The sequence below is a fragment of the Sarcophilus harrisii genome, chromosome 3, assembly GCF_902635505.1.
Source record: "Sarcophilus harrisii chromosome 3, mSarHar1.11, whole genome shotgun sequence".
In the NCBI taxonomy this organism is placed as follows: domain Eukaryota; kingdom Metazoa; phylum Chordata; class Mammalia; order Dasyuromorphia; family Dasyuridae; genus Sarcophilus; species Sarcophilus harrisii.
The window spans coordinates 434,913,502-434,932,752 of NC_045428.1; the positions used below are offsets into that span (position 1 = coordinate 434,913,502).

Genomic DNA, 19,251 nt, shown 5'->3' on the forward strand with positions numbered 1-19,251 from the left:
GGATATACAGCTGGATTTTAGATATGCACCCATTGTTTAGATATTCACTGAAGAGGAAACCAAGGTTCAGAGAGGTTATCCCTGTCTTGTAATATTGAGTAGTAGTCATTTATTTGAGTTCAAGTTTTATGACTTGAAAGTTTAATTCTCTTTCTACAACATTACCCTGATTATTAAATGGCAAAAGACTTACCTGACAGAAATGGAGTTTGTGATAGCATGGAAGCAGCCCTACTCTGCTGGGGTGAACTTGTGTGAAGAGGAGATGAGAGCAGGAAATCTAATCAGTTGTATAATTTCATGAGGTAGGGCAGTCACAAGTGGAGAGGGCAGAAGAAAAATGTCTGTATTTCACTGAAGCACACCTTTAAGCAAGAAGGCAAGTGTGTGAACTGCTGGGACAGCATGACTGTTAACAGGCATGTAGCTCTATGCAATAGTCTCCCCTTTTGAGGAGTCTTGAGTTTGGTTATGAATTAAAAGAAGAGCTCCCAATAAGGATCAGCTCCTGTTATCCTGAAGATCATAAGTTGTCTTGTGTGATAAGGTGGGGAGAGAGTGAGGGGTTAAGATTAACATCTAGGTTGTAATTCTGGGTGACTGGGTGGGTGGTGGAGGAACATTAAGAAGTCAGGGTCTGGTAGGAAAGATAATAAATTCAAATCTGGATATGTTAAATTTAACTTGTCCTGCTTGAGATGTCCAAAAGGCAGTTATAGATATATGGTTGGAAAACAGGGGTTAAGTCTGAGTAAGTAGAATAGAAAATCGTTATCATAGGGATAATAATTGAATCCATGGGATTTCATGAGATTACCAAGCAGAGTGGTAAAGAAGGAAAAAAGAATAGTGTTCAGGGCAAAGCCAAAGCCCCAGATTAGTAGGTTTGACTTGGATGAAGGTTTAGCAAAGAAGAACTGAGAATGTACTGGGATGTTCAAGAAGGTCACTAGAAATGACCAAATTGAAAAAATTGGAGACGGGGATGTTTGAGGGAGTAGGAAAATGTATATTGAAGTCCCCTAGTAATAAAGACAGTAATGAAGATAGAAACCAACCATTGAGCTTAATCAAGAAAGAAGGTACATGTCCTGGAGGCTGGAGTTACCAGAATTTTGATTGGGTGGTAGATATGGATTGTGAACCTTCGAGGAGGAGAAGATACTGAGTGATGATTTTAGAGAGTCTGGAAGTAGTAATGAGGAGCAAGAAGTATTCCAACTCCCTCATGTTGACCAGAGAGTTGGGGGAAATGAGTGAAAGTATAATCAGTGATGTAAAGGATGACCAGGCAGGCTATGTCATCATGAGGGAGCCAAGTTAGAGCTTGAGCAAAGGAGTGAGAAAGGAAAATTTCAAATGAAAGCCAAATTTGTTTCCTATAGAGCAAGTATTCCAGAGAACACGGTGGCAAGAATGGGTAGCTTTAGAGTATAACACTGGTAAGAGTGAGATAGTAATAAGGCATTAGTCAGGATGTGAATGAATATGGTCCAAATCATAACAGTTGGGAATTCAGGATCCCTGAGACAATGAGAATATAACAAGGTAGGGATTTGTTAATCTAGATTAGCTAGCTAGATCTAATTTACTTTAAATTATTAAGACTTCTTATATTCTTACTGTCAGTTTATCATAACTTTGAAAATAGATTCCACTACAAGCTATCAGATTTTTATTAGTTCATAATTGTTTCCATTCCTGTTATTAAAAATAGTTTGATTTGTGGCAGTGGGCTTTAGTAATCTAAACAGAAGTGCTTTGTTGGTGTCTTGGGTCAGTTTGTTATATATTTTATGTATATTTTGCTCCAAGAATGTCCTTTTTATATAAACATCTATTCCTCTTGTTCCATTAATTGAAGAGTGGCACCTTTGTACTCACATACCAGGCCCAAGGCAGAGAAATGCTCTGATGTTTCCACAAGTGAATTAAAGCCCCTGGCTAAAAGAGAGATACAAAGGATTAGTACACGAGGATAAAGTTAATACACATGAGATCAAAAGAACAGAGGCAGAGGCAAAGAAGAGAAACTGATTATAGATATACTCAAAGAGAATCACAGACAGAGATGCAGAGAAAGGAAGAACCAAGGTAGAGTAGAGCAGAGAAACAGATTCATTACTGAGAGGCAAAAGAGACCTCTTATAATTGTACTTATTAGATTTGTGGAATTGTATCAGAGATATATTTCGCATTATATAAAATAAAATTTCCTTTTTGTACCATTGGTTATTAAAATTCTTATTTGGTTTGGTTTGAGAATTTGTGTTAATTTGAGAGGTGGACAAGCTTTGATTTATACAGGTGATAAATGCATTGTTTTGACTATTCTAACTTTCTTCTAAAAATCTCAGAATATGAATTTCATTTACTTTCAATTTGTTTTTAAATTTTAATGTTCCCTTAGTTTGAATTTTCATATCTAATTAGTACAAAATGTTGTTTATCGTGTAATGACTACATCTCTCCTGTCAGTCATATTCTTTTTACTCACATATTTTGTAACGAGCCCTTTAGATTTTTTAAAAATACTTTTAACATTAAGAAATTTTTTCCTTCCCTATCAATTGAGAAGACTAACTATATCAATTATTCATGTGGAATCCTGTAAGATGTATTTCTATAATAACCATGTTTTAGAAAAAAAAGCAAGAAAAAATTTTTTTTAATTATACTTCAATTTGCAGTCAGAGTTCATCAGTTCTTTTTGTAGAGGTGGATAGCAGTTTTGGTCACAAATCTTTTGGAATTGACTTGGAACATTTTATTGCTTAGAGCAGCCAAGTCTTTCACAGTTGATCAGTATTACAGTATTGTTGTTACTGTGTAAAATAGTCTCCTGGTACTGTTTCTTTCCTCTGTCAAATCATATGGGTCTTCTTAAGGTTTTTTTTTTCTTCTTATGCCACAATTGTGTTTCATCATAATCATATACTTGTTTAGCCATTTTCCAACTGATGGGTATCCCTTCAGTTTTCAATCCTTTGCCACAACAAAAAATAATTGTTCTACTATTCTGGTTTATATGAGTTCTTTCCCTTTTTCTTTTATCTCTTTGGTGTACAGACCTAGTAGTTGCTAGGTCAGAGGATATGCACAGTTTTATAGCTCTTTAGGCATAGTTCCAATTGTTCTCCAAAATGATTTCACTTTTAGATTTTTTTCAATAGCCTCTTGAGTGTGTATCCTGTTTTCTCCCTGCTCCAATCTGTCCTTGCCCTGCTTGTCTAGATCTTACCATCGGGGACAGCTAGGGTCTTACCATTATTGGTCTTCAGAGTACTACAGACATGGCCAGCCGTGTTCTTGAGAAGAATCCGAAGCCAGAGGAACGGGAAAGAGAAGACGGCTTTATTGCCAGTCTGTTACATCTTCAGGAACTTCTCTCTCCCTCTTCGCCTACCTCCTTTTTTATACCTTATAACTCTCAGTGCCGTGAGAGCTATAGACCTAAACAACTATAGCCAAGTTAAAGTTGGAGAGGATCTCCTGAGATCTTTATGCTTATACCTGTATTCTCAAGCCTGACAGCAAACACTCTGAAGTCCTCAGTAAGGGTTGACAATCATAATCTTAGTTTGATAGAAAACAAGCCCTGAGCACATGTACAATGAGGTCTGTAAGTACCAGCACCAGTCCTGCCTGTACCCATTCTTATTCACTGCTGTCATCCATCAACCTGATAGGTTGACCCTGCACTACCCCAGCTTGGTATTTTCTCATTTCCTCAGGCTAGGCGTCAACAAAGCCCGTAACACCTGCTCATATCCCTCATGTCTCTGCCTCCTCCTCTTGGAAATTCTCAGTAGTTCCTTGTTGTCTCCAGAATGAAACATGGATTCCTCACCCTGGCATTAAAATCTTTCTACAGTTAAACTCCTTCCTTCCTTCACATTCTCCGTTTTAGTCAGACTTGCTTGCTAGCACTTGTACAGTATATATCATTGCTCCTGTACAAGTGATGTCCCTCCCTCATGGCTAAAATGGACTCCTCCTCCTTTTAGAATCTCTTATTACCTGATAGATGTTTACTTCTGTACATGAAAAGTTTCTTCCTCTCCCTCAGCCCAGGATAATGTTCAGGAACCTTGAGAATGGGGCTATTTTCTTTTTGCTGTGTGCCTTCTTCGTGGAGACTTAATACGTTTGTTGAATGAATTGAATTGAAGTGCTACTACTTGACATTTGACTAAGGAAATACTGGGTTTATTATAACAATGTAGAAGAAAATCATTTACTTATAATTATTGGGAAGGTAATTAAATTGTACATTGATAGTCCTCTACTTTTTGCCATTCTACAGTTTTTAAAGCATTCTTTTAAGTTGCATACTGGTGGTATAGGAAAAGACTAAATAAAATAGGTTTCCATGGAGCCATTAAGATTATTTAATGGAGAAGAGTCAACTTTATCCTCTATAATAATATGATTATAAATTAGGTAATTGTCCAGTAAGTCTTCAATTATTGAACCTGTTTGTGTTGAAAGGATTTGAAAGTTTTTTTTTTTTTAAAGCACTTTAAAACAATTCATATGCCTGACAGAGATATATATGGATTAATAGAAGAGAAAGACATTTGAGATGTTGTGTGTTTTTATTTAACAGGTTTATTAATTAAGGTAACATCAAAGATATTTTAAAAATATACATGCATATGTATGTGTGTATATATATACATATTTACTTTTACTAATGTTTGTTTTTCTCTTTGTCAGGGCTCCACCTCAGATAAGGCGCTCAAATCGAGAAGTGAGACCCCTGAGGAAAGAAATACCAGGAGTAGGACCTCGGGGACCTGTGGGCAGAGCACACCCTATATCAAAGAGCGAAAAACCCATCTCCAGTAGGGACAAGGATTTTAGAGCAAGAGGGAGAGACGACAAGGCAAGAATATATTTTTCTAATCATCTCACTGAAAGCTCACACCTTTTGGTAGATAAAAATTTGCTTTTATTAGCTTCTCATGTTCTTATAGGTTCTCATGGTTGTTTAGGTCAAAGAAAAATATGGTTTGGTAGTAAACTCCAAGAGGGTTTTGTAATTTGAATACTGAGATATTTCAAGCATTTGAAAATTCAGTGAAAATATCTTAAAATGGAATTCAGAGCATAGAAATATATGAATGGGAAAAATAAATTTTCTAAGCTTCTGTTGAATATAGACTATTTTTCAGTACATACCCAATATAAAAGAGAAAATAGATCTTTGAAAAATATTTGCAGGGAAAATATTTTGAATTACACAAAGCTGTAAATGAAAAATAACTGGGAAAATAATTTTTAGGAGAAAATAGATTTATATAAAGAATAATATAAGGAAGAAGATTCACAGATTTTCATACTCAAACCAGAATTTTTTTCCTACTTGAAGGAATTTTACTTGTTTGAAGCTGATTTTATGCATTTGTTTACCTAAGAAATCTCTAGTAAATAAATAGACCTCTTCACAGAAGCTTTTTTTTGTCTTGCAAATGAGCTTGTGAAATCTTATTCTTTTTTTTTTTTTTTAATTAAATAACTTTTTATTGACAGAACCCATGCCAGGGTAATTTTTTATAACATTATCCCTTGCACTCACTTCTGTTCCGATTTTTCCCCTCCCTCCCTCCACCTTCTCCCCAAGATGGCAAGCAGTCCTATACATGTTAAATAGATTACAGTAGATCTTGGATACAATATATGTGTGCAGAACCGAACAGTTTTCTTGTTTGCTCAGGGAGAATTGGATTTAGAAGGTATAAATAACCTGGGAAGAAGAACAAAAATGGAAGCAGTTTACATTCATTTCCTAGTGTTCTTTCTTTGGGTGTAGCTGCTTCTGTCCATCCTTGATCAATTGAAACTAAGTTAGATCTTGTCTTTGTTGAAGAAATCCGCTTCCTTCAGAATATATCCTCATACAGTATTGTTGTTGAGGTATATAATGATTTCCTGGTTCTGCTCATGAAATCTTATTCTTAATCTTATTCTGCATAATTAAATGACTCAGTATTTCTATTTCATCACAATTCTATATGAAAGAAAAACCAAAGTATGAAGCAACAACATGCTTCATTGTTGTTTGTTATTTAGTCATTTAATAGTTTGAAGTGTTAAGTAAACTTCCAAGGAACTTCAAATTAGCTATGATTGTATCATCTCTTTTAGTTAGGAGTTGTTTTTGCCTCCTTTTAAATTATTGTTAACTATAAGTAAATAATAGTAATGTGTTTGAGTTATCACAAATATGCTTGATTTTCTTAGTTTGCTAATAACAGTAAATATTCAGGATCATGATCACTTCCGTGTAGCTGTAAATCAAGAGAAAGCATAGCTTAGTTATATTAACAAATAATTTGCTTTTACAGTTGAGATATAAATAGTCCTTTAATTTATAAATCTGTTCATTTCTTCAATTGCTCAGTATTCAATGTCTTTTTTTATTTTTGTTTATGAACAGTGGTAGGACTTGGATCAGTTATTTCATTGGTATAGAGAATTCCCAGTTGAGGAAGTTCCCTCTATGCAGTTCAAATCAGCACCTTTTTTACAGAATTTTTTTTGAAGTTATTTTTAGGAATAATATTTTAAAATTTGCTTCAATGCTTAACTGGAATCCTGAAAAGAAATTAAAAATTAAATTAATGCTGTTTATATTCTTGTAAAAAATTATATTTTATCTGTTGTACTCCATGATAATGGTTGACATCATCATTATTATGCCCAGGTCTCCTGTTTGAAGCAAAAGTGTCATAAATAAGGTTATACAAAAGTTCCTTATGCCACCTAATTCTTCTCTCCTCCCCTCCTTCCCGTTGTGTTCTTCAGGGGTCATGCAGCCAGCTTTTACAACTGGAAAAATACAAAGGAACCTAAATACATCTGTTTGTCTAAACTAGTACTTTTTTTTTTCTTTATAAGAAGAATGCTTAAATTGGAGTAGTTCTTTCAGTGCGATTGGAGATCTTTTCTAAGAGTGGAAGATTAGTGCCATTCTAGGACATGTACAGACTAGACATGTGTTCTTATTTATTCCTAAAAAGACCTCATTTCATACATTTAGTCTTTAAGATTTTATCACTAGTGGAAGTCATTAAAATATCTATTCTGATTTGCAGTCCTTTTGATATTGGTGTATTAGGTCAGATAGTTTCTTTCTGATTTAATTTATAATTTTTTTTTTTGTAGATGTAAATATAGGATGGATTGGAGTTGGGAGATACTTGAGGCAGGGAGACATGTAGAAGACTCATAAAGCAGTTCAAGTTGTTCAAGCAAAAAAGAGTTGATGGGAACCTGACCTGGAGGCTGAGTCATTGAAGTCAGACAGGGGATGGATCAAAAGGTCACTAACTATGAGGATAATGGTATTCTTGATAGTGATAGAGAAGTTGGGAAAAGGGAATAGTTTAGAAAAATTTAAGTAAATTTTCAAGGGATTTCAAATTAGCCATGAAAAAGATAAAAGAGTTTTGTTCTAGGTATTTCAGATTTGAGATGCTCTAGTACATTTGGTTTGAGGAAGCCAAAAGGCAGTCAGTAATATGAGATAGGAATTCAGGAGAGGAACTCAATATCTAGATCTGGAAATCATCTGCAGAAGATGATAACTGAACCTGTGGGATGTACTGACCTCACCCCTTGGAGTACTCTATGGCAAAAGAGACCTGGCCTGGATAGAGCTCTAAGTGATTATCCTGAGGAGTGGGTATGACCAGGCTGAAGGGCCATCATGGAAACTGTGGAGTGGTTAGACAGGTCTGAGAGCCAGGAGAGAGCAGGGGGAGAGTGTCCGGGCAGGGAATCCGAGGCTGCAGAAGGGTTGAGGAGGCTTGGGGACAGAGAAGAGGCTGCCGCATTTGTCAAGTACGAGGTCATTGGGAGCTGGAGAGAGCAGATTTATCTGATGAGATCAGAAGCCAGATTGGAGAGGTTTTATGAAAGAGTAAAAGGAGAAGATATGGAGGCACGAGTTTAGGCAGCTTTCTTAAAAAGCTTAGCTGCACAGAGGATAAAGACAAGATGAGAGCTGGTGGGGATGGGCTCAAGTGAGAGTTTTTTTTTTTTAAGGCTACAGACATATTTTGGCATTAAGGAATTAATCAGATAGATTGAAGGTCAAGACATATGGTCTGTTTTTTTGTTTGTTTGTTTTGTTTTTTTTCCCCAATGAAGTATGAACTGAGATCCTTTGTGAAGGAGATAGAGTGAAAACTTGAGAAGAGATGATGAGGTTTTTATGGTGAGCCCTTATCTTTTTTCCTGGACAGAATTTTGAAAACTTTTAATCTCTTCAAGCATTTGGACATATGTTATGATGAGACATTAGGAGTTTTTTTTTCCATATAAAGTTAAGTATCTCCAGTTTCTTGAACTGGTTCTCACATGGCCTGGTTTTCATAATTCCTTACCACATTGGTTACCCTCCTCTATATGACAAACTCTAGTTTATCTGCTTCACAATATGACCCTCAAAATTCAATACTAGCCTAGGCATTAGTTTCCATTTCTGTAAAATAAAGGCATTAAATTTAGACATGATCTATCAGATTCATTTCATTTCTAAATCTACAATGCTATGATTTGTTCTTAGTCACTCAACTATTAATTGCTGGAGGCAGCAGTACTTGAAACTGCCAATGATAACAAGTCTAATTTTCTTGCCATTAAATGACCATGTATTTTAGCTTTATTAAGGAATATGTAAAACAAGACATTAAAAATTACCCTAAAACCAAAACCCAGTAAAGGGAGCAGAGATGTACTGACAACATGGATTGTATTAGTTCCTGCAGTTGGTCATTGATTTTAGCTTTAAGCTTCTTGACAGCTAAATAAAAAATAAAGTTATGTTGAGTTATAAAGTTTTCGTTACCAGATAAAAGGAATCATACAGGTTTAGGTGAAAATACAAATTTATTCCAACATTTGAATTTTAGGAGGAATTTATTTTGAGAATCCTCATATGAGGAGTAATAGTTAACATAATATACAGTGTCTTAAACTAGTATTGTAAAACACACAGAAAACATATAGACATTTCTTATATTGACTCTTTATAAAAGCCCAGGGTATTAACATTAAACTTAGTGGAACCTTTCCTATAGAGAACTAAAATATTATGTCTAAATCTATAGCTTTCTGATAATTTCATGTATAATACAGTTATGGAAAGTCATCAAAATGACCATTAGGCTTTTGGCAAATATCACATATTGAAAGAAGTTTCAATAAATGCTGTCATTTATAGTTAAATTCTTTGATGAGTAACTGAAGTATTGATATATTTTGTTATTGATTAAAGAAGGATTCATATCATTTAAATCTGGATGTGGAATACAAAGTTGACATTTTATTCTGATTGTTTAGGAATCTGATTTGCATTCTAGTCTGAATTGAGTGTCATCTATCTTCCACAGGTAGGATGTTTGACAGGGATATCTTCTGGTATATAAAGAGCTTTGAATCTGCTCAGGCATTCAGACTCCAAATAAGACTCAGATTTGGACTCCAGAGTTCTGCATTATAAAGCATGGAAGAAAAAATATTGCCCTTAAAAATTATAGAGGAACATTTTACTGATAAGCTACTTCAACTACAACCCTTCTACCTCACCCCACTGTGGAGCATTCTGACTTGCCTATTAGGATGAGTTACTCACAAAATGTACCCTTAATGAAGTGATCTATTATATGGGATTGATTTTGATATCTATTTAAATATTGGCAAATGTCTGCTATATATAAGAATTTTCATTTTACTAGAAGTTTTACTAAGCTGTTCTTCCTGACAAATTAGCCAGCAGGTTGCTACTTCTATTTGAGATAAAGTGTATTTATCAGCATAGAAAAGGAGGCTTCTCTTTCCATTGTTTATGGTTAGCATATTCCATCTAATTATCTAATGGCTGACTCAGGTTATTTAAATGCAAGTTATAAAGAAGGCAGGTGTGTGATTCCACAGCCCAGTTTTACTCCATTTATAAATAGAATTTCATCTGACAAAACACCATTCAGTCTACTGTCAAGTGCTGATAGCTTTATTGAGATGGACTTTGAAGAAAGGATATGTATTCAATTATTCAATTTGATTCATATTTTTTTTAAAAGTTGCTGAGAACACTGGATGCTATGAAAATCTTATATTTTTAACATATTTTCTTGGTGAGATTAAGGACATTATAGTTATACTTAATAGAGTGGTTATTTTAAAAATATTCTTACTCCTCATATAGTGGAGGATCTCAGAAATGCAATTTGTTGAGAAAAAATATGTTACTAGAGTCATTAAGAAATGTCCACCTGACTAACAAGGTTTATAGTTTTGAGGTAATAATGTTTCCTTTTTTCTTTTTTTGAAGATGAGAGTATATTATCTCAGGAATTGGTTATAGTGAAAAGTTTGACAGGTTTGGAGCCTTCCTACTTGGAACAAAGTCTATTCAGTTTTAATAATAAAATACAAATAAGTTTCTTTCCTTCTTTTCCTTACCCTTTTCTTTCCAGGTGTGCCACTTCTCCATTTCCCTTCTTTATTCCTTCTTTATTTCACTTTTCTTCCCTTTTTTCTCACAGTTTTCCTTTTTTCCTCCATTCCTTCTTCCATGATTATATTTCCTATTGTTTAGCTTTTGAAAATTTAAGGTTATTATACTGTACTCACTTGAATTCCCTAAGCTCAAATTATATCAGTTTATGTTGCCAGTCTTTTTCACTTCCTTTTCCAAAAACCTATTTAAATGATTATGGAGTATTCTTTGTATCTTTGCTTCAGTGTGACTGTATACAACTTTGTACTGGTTATCATTATTACAAAGGCTGATTCTAGGTAGCATTTAGATATATTTGCTGGACAAACATACTGGAACTATCTCTTTTTTTTTTAAATAGCATTTTATTTTTTCCAGTTACATGTAAAAAGTTTTCAACATTCACTTTTATAAGATTTTGAGTTGCAAATTTTTTTCCCTCCTTCCGTTCCTTCCTTCTTTCCTCATCAAGATGGCAAACAGTCTGTTATAGATTATATATGTACAATCATGGAAACATTTCTACCTTAGACATGTTATGAAAGAAGAAACAAAACAAAAGGAAAAAGTCACAAAAAAGACACAAAAAAATGAAAATACTATATCTCAATCTGCATTCAGACTCCATAGTCTTTCTCTGGATGTAGATAGCATTTTCCATCATGAATCTTTTGGAATTGTATTGGATCATTGTATTGCTGAGAAGAGTAATTTAATCATTGCATAATGTTACTGTTGCTATGTACAGTATTCTCCTGGTTCTGCTTATTTCACTCAGTATCAGTTCATGTAAGTACAGATTTTTCTGAAATCCACCTGCTCATCATTTCTTATAGCACAGTAGTATTCCATTACATTTGTATACTACAACTTTTTTAATCATTTCCTAATTGAAGGACATTTCCTCAATTTCCAATTCTTTCCCACCATAAAAAAAAGATATTATAAATATTTTTATATATGGTTCCTTTTTGTTTTTTTATGATCTCTTTAAGATAATACAAACCTAGTACTTTGCTGGATCAAAGGGCTTCACAGTTTGCTCTTTGGGCATAGCTTTGTTACTGTTGACATCTGTCACAACAAAAAACTTGACTGAAGTTGGACTTGATTTTCTTGCATTATTTCAGAGAAACCAGCCTCTATGGTACTGTTTAGTAGTGATTTAGGTATTTTACTAAATCAAACCCTAATGGCTTGAAAAAACCACTGAAGTGCTTCTCCAAAGGTAGCAATTTACTCCTTTTTCACCAATTAGAATCAAGTCTGTTTATCTCGGAAGATTTTTTTGTGGAGTAGGCTCATACTGTCCCTTTCTTTCTCTGGTAGGATTTGAAACTTTAAGGAGTTGAGTCCCTTTAGACATTTTATTTCCTTTTAATGTCAAAAAATAAGCAAAGAGCAGAGTTCCAGCAAAGCACTTGGTTATATCTGCTGCAGTGGTTCCAAATTTTGAGCTGTCTCTGGCACTGAAGTACAATACTTTTAAACTTTTTTTTTTTTTTTTTGTGGATACTGTTATTTCTTACTAAACTCAGCAAAATTGAGTATAGAGTATATTATTTAAAAAATGAATCTGCATGTGGAATCCTAAGCTAGGGCAAAGAGTTCACAATTGAAACAGAAGCATGCATATTTATGAAATTGTGAAAAAGAGAAGACAAAAAAACCAGAAATCACCACCTAAATGGGAGTGGCAAGGAGAAGACATCATGAATAATTAAGAATACTGTGAAGATACAATGGTTTGTTTATCTACAAGGTTCCTAGCTGCATAAGCAGTTTCCTCATCTGGTGCAGACTGACTGGTAGCCTGTCTTGATACCCAAGGACACACAAGGAAGTTCAGCTTGGGGTGCAAACAACAAATTATATCAACTTGGTAGGGGGCTTCATCTTTGACACGTTTAGGGCCTCCTACCTACTCTGGGTCCAGTGTTTCTGGAAATATGGCAACTCAAAAAGACAAGTTCAAAAGACCCTTTAACACTGGGGATGGTATAGGGCATATATGTAAGGCCACTCTTCAACATGCAGCAACCAGCTCCTAAATTTTGAACTTATTCTTTAAAACTTAGATAGCTTTCTTCATGACAAAATTGACAGAGAATAAGTTTAGAGGGGTTTTTTTTGTTTATTTTTTTTGTTTTTTTTTTACAATTATGAGGGTGATCAGAATCCCCTGCTCAGAGTTTAGCTTCTTAAGATTTCTGGAATAATGGAAAGAACCTCTTAACTCTAAAAGCAGATAACTTTTAAGAATGAGGTTGATTCTGGAGAGCAATTTGGAACTATGCTCAAAATGTTATCAAACTGTGCATACCCTTTGACCCAGCAGTGTTTCTCCTGGGCCTGTATCCTAAAGAGATCTTAAAGGAGGGAAAGGGACCCTCATGTGCAAAAATGTTTGTAGCAGCCCTTTTTGTAGTGGCCAGAAACTGGAAACTGAGTGGCTGCCCATCAGTTGGAGAATGGCTGAATAAACTGTAGGTATATGAATGTTATGGAGTGTTATTGTTCTGTAAGAAAGGACCAACAGGATGATTTCAGAGAAGGCTGGAGAGACTTACATGAACTGATGCTAAGTGAAACAAGTAGAACCAGGAGATCATTGTACATGGTAACAACAAAAGTATACAATGATCAATTCTGATAGACGTAGCTCTCTTCAACAATGAATTGATTCAGACCAGTTCCAATTGTTCAATAATGAAGAGAGCCATCTACACTGTGGGAACTGAATGTGGACTACAACATAGCATTTTCATTCTTTCTGTTGTTGTTTGCTTGCATTTTTGTTTTTGTTCTCAGGTTTTTTTTTCTTTCTAAATCTGATTTTTCTTGTGCAGCAAAATAACTGTGTGGATATGTATACATATATTGGATTTGACATATATTTTAACATGTATTGGAATACCTGCCATTTAGGGGAGGGGGTGGGGGAAAGGAGGGGAAAATTTGGAACAGAAGGTTTTGCAAATTTACCCATGCTTATGTTTTGTAAATAAAAAGCTATAATAAAAAATAAAATAAAAAATAAGTTAAAATAAGAATATGAGGTTGAAGAAATTCTTAATAAGATTGATTAGATTTTTCTGTTTTTTTCTTGTATTAATTTCTCAGCACTGTTTAGAAGTTGAGCAAGTTGTCATAATATGATAAAAATGGAGTTCAAAATAGGTTATCTTTCAGTACTGTATATCTCATTATTTAGTAACGACAAATTCTCCATTGTTGACTTAATTTTTTTTTAAATTTATGTCTGTAGGGAAGGAAGAATCTGCCAGATGGTGCAGGTGATGGGGAAATTCAAAAGTTTGATGGTGCTGGATATGATAAAGATCTAGTTGAAGCTCTTGAAAGGGACATAGTATCCAGAAATCCTAGCATTCATTGGTATGAGGATTTTTTTTTATCTATTTTAAATTCCACTCTTGCGTCCACTTTTATATATGGATGACTTATTATGACTGGGTATTTGTAAGAAAAAATTTTTATAAGCTTAATAAGCTTCAGATTATAAATTCATCCATAACAAATAGAATATACCATTAGAAATATTTTTGTAGTACTTATAACTGTAACAATACATTTTTAGATATTACTTTGATATTGATGAGAGTATATTTAAATAATTTTTTACTTTAGTTATAAAATAGTTTCATTATTCTTCCACCAAAAATTAGTGTAGGCAATAAAATTTTAAAATGGATTTACATGTGTATAACTGAATAACTAAGGGAAAGGATATATACAAATAATGTTAACTGTGAAAATTAAAACATTTGTAAATTTTTGAAAAATTCTTCTTTTTTGCAAAGGGATGACATAGCAGATTTAGAAGAAGCAAAAAAATTACTAAGGGAGGCTGTTGTTCTTCCAATGTGGATGCCTGATTTTTTCAAAGGGATTAGACGGCCTTGGAAGGTGAGATAACTTTTCATGTGGATACATGTGGCTAATGGGTGTGATGTGGGCACTGGGAGGCACTGATGGAATGTAAGCCAGAAAGATTAGCCAGATACTTATCCTTTTCTTTCCTTCTCTAGCCATCAAATGAGGCTAAAGAAGTTATATAGTTGGAGAACCAGAGAGAGCAAAGTATCTAAGAGGAAAGGGCGATCAAATATTGCAGAAAGATCTGAGGACTGAGAAAAAGCTGTTTAATTTGGCAATTAAGAATAATCATTGAGAGGTAGCTAGATGGTGCAGTGGATAAAGCACCAACCCTGGAGTTGGAGGAGAACCTGAGTTCAATTCTGGCCTCAGACATTTAAAACTTACTAGTTGTGTGACTCTGGCCAAGTCACTTAATTGCCTCTCACACACACACAAAAAGCAATCATTAGGAATTTTGTAGAGAATAGTTCCAGTTTTGTGCCTTGAATCTTTTTGACAATCTAGTAAAGCATATGCATCCTTTCCCAGAATGTTTTTAACTGCATAAAATATGTAGAATTGTAAAGAAAAATATTATCTACATACCTATCTGACTGCCTACAAAGGTCATGGATCCTAGGTTTAAAAACTCCTGGTTTAGAAGAAGGTGAGCTGAAAGTAAGTAGACAGTTTTCTTAAGAAGTTTTAATCACAAAAATGATATGACAATAACTGATTGAAAGTTTTTAGGGATGGAGAGATATAGACATGTTTGTTTAGAGAAGGGAACAAAATTTTGAAGCTAAGGGGAAATGGAGATTATAGTGGAAGATAGTATCCTAATTTCCAAATGTATTCTTTCACCTCTTTTCACTTTTCCTATTTAGGGAAACATTTATTGTAACAAAAATTGAAAAAGATACATGAACTATATAAGAGCATACACAAGATCCCACAACCCTTTTATTTTTATTACTGCAAAGAAAGGAGGGTAATGAATTTCTAAACCTTTTTCTGGATTCAGGCTTGGTTATTATAAGTATGCAGATTTAGTTTCTGGGTTTTTGTTCTTTTCATTTAAAATCATTGTATATATGATTTTTCTTATTCTATTATTTCACTGCATCATTTAATATGTCTTTCCATGCTTTTCTGTGTTTTTAGGGTCATAAAATCTTACGGTACAACATTCCATTATATTCATGTGCCACAATTTGTTTATCCATTTCTCAATAATGATACCTACTTTATTTCCAGTTCTAACTTGTTGAAACTGTGTGGTTCAGACAGCATTTAATAAAAAAAGCTGGAGAAATATCTAGAAGCAAAGCGAAGTTTATTATACGTTCTCGAGAACCGGGCGTCACACCCATCGAGCAGACAATCGAAGGGAGGAAGCACCGTAGTCGGCAGGGTCAACACTTTTTATCCCTAACGCAAATACCCCCTCCCACCACTGACCCTCATCCTTATTGGCTGAGGATCTTACATTCTAAACTCCAGAACTACCCAAGAAATTGAACTTGGCCAATAAGTACATAGTTGCCCATATTTGACCTAAACAGAAAGACACTGATGTCATAGGAGGATAACAAGGGGACTTAAGTATGCCCTTAGGGGATAGCAGCGAGGGGCCTTAAGTATGCCCTTGACTTGATGCTTAAAGTCCTTCAGGCCTACTCCAACTCTGAAATAGATGAAGCCTTACTCAATTTTCACAACTGTCTTGAAAGATCTCACCTCATCTCCTTCACAACAAATGTAATGAACTCCTCTATTTCCCATTTTGAATCTTAGTGACCTTGTTTAGAACTACACTGTCCTCTTCTGTCTTTTTTTTTTTTATCATTTCTGAGATCTTCTCTTACCAAAGTAGTCTTGAATTCACCCATCATCTGCTGCCTTCACTTTTATTCACATTTGCTAAAGAAAATCATGAAACATGTTATGTCCATTACAAATTTAATGTTTTCTGGGTCCTCATTGTGGCAAGGCAATGCTTTTACACTGTCCTAATTGATTCACTATTCTATTTACCGTAGTGACTTTGGGAAATCTTTTTATTTATCCTTCCTCAAAATTTCATATGATTTTTTGCTTACCTTGCCTTCTTAGCTGAGAACTTTGCTTCATATTTTACTGAAAAATTTGAGGTCATTCTCTGAGTAGTCCTTATTTCCAATGTATAAGCTTATTTCTCTTGTATAAGCTCTCTCATAACTTCATACCTGGAATACTTTTGTCTGCTGCTGGGTCTGCCTGTTCTGTCTCTCCCTGCTCCAATTTTTCCATTGAACTCAGCTGTTGAAATGATCTTTCTAAAGCTCATATCTGACATGTTTCCTACTTTCTTCTTGCCTTCATTTAACAAATTCGAGTGGCTCTGTAATTACCTTCAGAGTCAAATACAGAATCTTTTGTTTGGCTTTTAAAAACAAATGTAGCCATTTTCTGGCTTTCCTGTCTTATAAGTTAACTCCCTTCCAAATACTCTGGAATTGACCCTGGCCTCCTTGCAGTTACATGCAGAAGACTTTACATTTCTTGACTTATTTTATTTTCACTGTCTGCCATGCCTGGAATTCTCTTCCTTCTCATTTCTATCTCTTGGCTTTTCTACTTTCAAGTCCCGCTTAAACCTCATGTTTTCCAAGAATAAAAGCCTTTCCTGATTTCCTCTTAATGCTAATCCCTTCCCTTTGTTGAATGTCTTAGTTTTCTCATAAATGTGTATGTGTGTGTATGAATATTATCTATATCTGAGATCAGTGTTTCTTGATGTAATTTGATTGTTAATGGTTAACAATTTTTCTTTTATAAACCTTTTGTTGATCTTCTTAGATTAGTTATCTATTGGAAAATTGCTTTTTTTGGCCATTCATTTCACACAGTGTTTTTGGTTTTGTTTTTTTTTTTTAAATAACTCACCTTAAACAGTAAGTATGTGAAGGAGATGAGGTGAGATTTTTCAAGACAGTTGTGAAAATTGAGTAAGGCTTCATCTCCTTTGGAGTTTGAGTAGGCCTGAAGGACTTTAAGCATTGAGTCAAGAGCATACTTAAGTCATCCTTTCTGCTATCCTCTTATGACATCAGTGTCTCCCTGTTTCTGTCAGATATGGGCATGTACTTATGGTCAAGTTCAATTTCTTGGGTAGTTCCTGCGTTTAGAATGTAAGATCCTCAGCCAATAAGGATGAGAGTCAGTGGTGGGAGTGGGTATTTGTGTTAGGGATTAAAAGTGTTGACCCTGTCCCCTGCGGTGCTTCCTCCCTTCCATTGTCTGCTCAATGGGTAGGATGCCCTTCTCTAGAGAATGTATAATAAACTTTGTTTTGCTTTTTTATTAAATGGTGACCCCTCACCATTTCTGAACCATACATATATCAACTTTTACTTGTAGTGTAGTAGAGTTAATTTTAAATATCTATATATATATTATGGTCTTTTTCTCACTTTTCCATAATTACTCTGATCATAAAGAAATCTAACCTTCATCTTATCTCTAAACTTTCTTTCCAATTATTCTTGAATCTTGAAGTTATTCTGAACAATCAAGTCATTGTGGCTTCAAGAGCCCTTTCAGCTTTTCATAGTCATTAGAGGTTTTTCTTTGAGCCACAGAGGTTTCTAGTTATTTATACAAGCTGTTTTAAAATAATAATTTTAAAAAAGTATTGTTTTCTGCTAAGTTATTTATTCAGTGGTTTGCCTTGACTTCCCTTTCTGTTTTTACATGGTTAAAACAAAAGACATATGTAGGTTATCTACCTTGATAAATGAATATATTAGATTTTCTTTGCCTGAGGACAAGGACTATTTTTTCCCTTTTTTAAATCTCTTATACTTTGAACAGTATCTGAACATAGAAGGCAATTAATAAATGTCTATTGATGTGACTTGACTTCTAATCACTTATAGTTTAGGAAATTTCCATTTTCTTTCATCTACCATCTTCTACTTTTTCATTGAACTACAAGATGATAGGAAAGCATTGTGCACCATCTAGTATTCTTCAGAGGTGACATCTAATCCATGATATTCAGATTTATCCTGTTTCCCTAAAATTGTTGAGATTAATTAATTTTACTATTTTTGGCCAACTATGTAGCCTAATGGTTATAAATTTGTTACTTTTTCATGGCATGATTAAAGGAGCAATTTCCTCAGAATATCATTTATAATTTTTTTTTTCTTATTTAACATGTAGAAAGAAAAAATGGATAGGGAGGCCTTTTGTAGTCAGTTATCAAGTTTTTGATTTGGGAGTTATGTTCTTGTTTTGATGGTCATTTGTCAAAATTATGGATATACTATTTGATAATTATGATTATGTCCTTTGAAAACTATCAGAAGGTAAAATTCCCTAGTTAGCTGTCATCGGCTATCGTAGCTTTCATAGTAGATACACAGAATGTATTTTATAACAGATAATTATAATTATAAATTTATAATTTTCTGAACTTCTAAGAGATTAAGATAATTTTATGAATAAGTTTTTTTTTTTTTTTCTGCCAGTAAATCAGTAGTCTTCATGTTTTTCATTACTTCCCACATCAGGGTTACAATGCTATAATAAAATGCTGTAGTGACTTCACCAAAATATTTATTTCCTAGAGTGCTTCTTAATATTTATTAGTAAATAGCATTAATGGAAAGAGAAAGAAAAAAATCTTCTATTAAATGTTATATAAAGAAAATTTAAATGCCTACAAATTAAAAATTATATCAAACATATTTAAATCAGTCATTGTCATTCTTGCTAGATTCACTCTTTTATTCTACTCCCATTCAGTATTCATCTTTTCCAGGAAACAGTATGAAAAGAGAGACAAAGACAGAAAGACAGACAGAGAAAGAGAG

At 34.1% G+C, this 19,251-nt stretch overlaps 1 protein-coding gene across 2 annotated transcripts in view; it reads left to right on the top strand.

Annotated features, from left to right (window-relative positions):
- Positions 1 to 19,251, top strand: part of KATNAL1 (katanin catalytic subunit A1 like 1) — a 77,283-nt gene that overhangs the window by 41,868 nt on the left and 16,164 nt on the right. For both annotated transcript variants that reach the window (XM_023499602.2, XM_003764492.4), the window contains 3 exons: positions 4,720 to 4,888; positions 13,779 to 13,906; positions 14,332 to 14,437. In XM_023499602.2, coding sequence (XP_023355370.1) covers positions 4,720 to 4,888; positions 13,779 to 13,906; positions 14,332 to 14,437 — 403 coding nt within the window. The remainder of the gene's footprint in view (positions 1 to 4,719; positions 4,889 to 13,778; positions 13,907 to 14,331; positions 14,438 to 19,251) is intronic.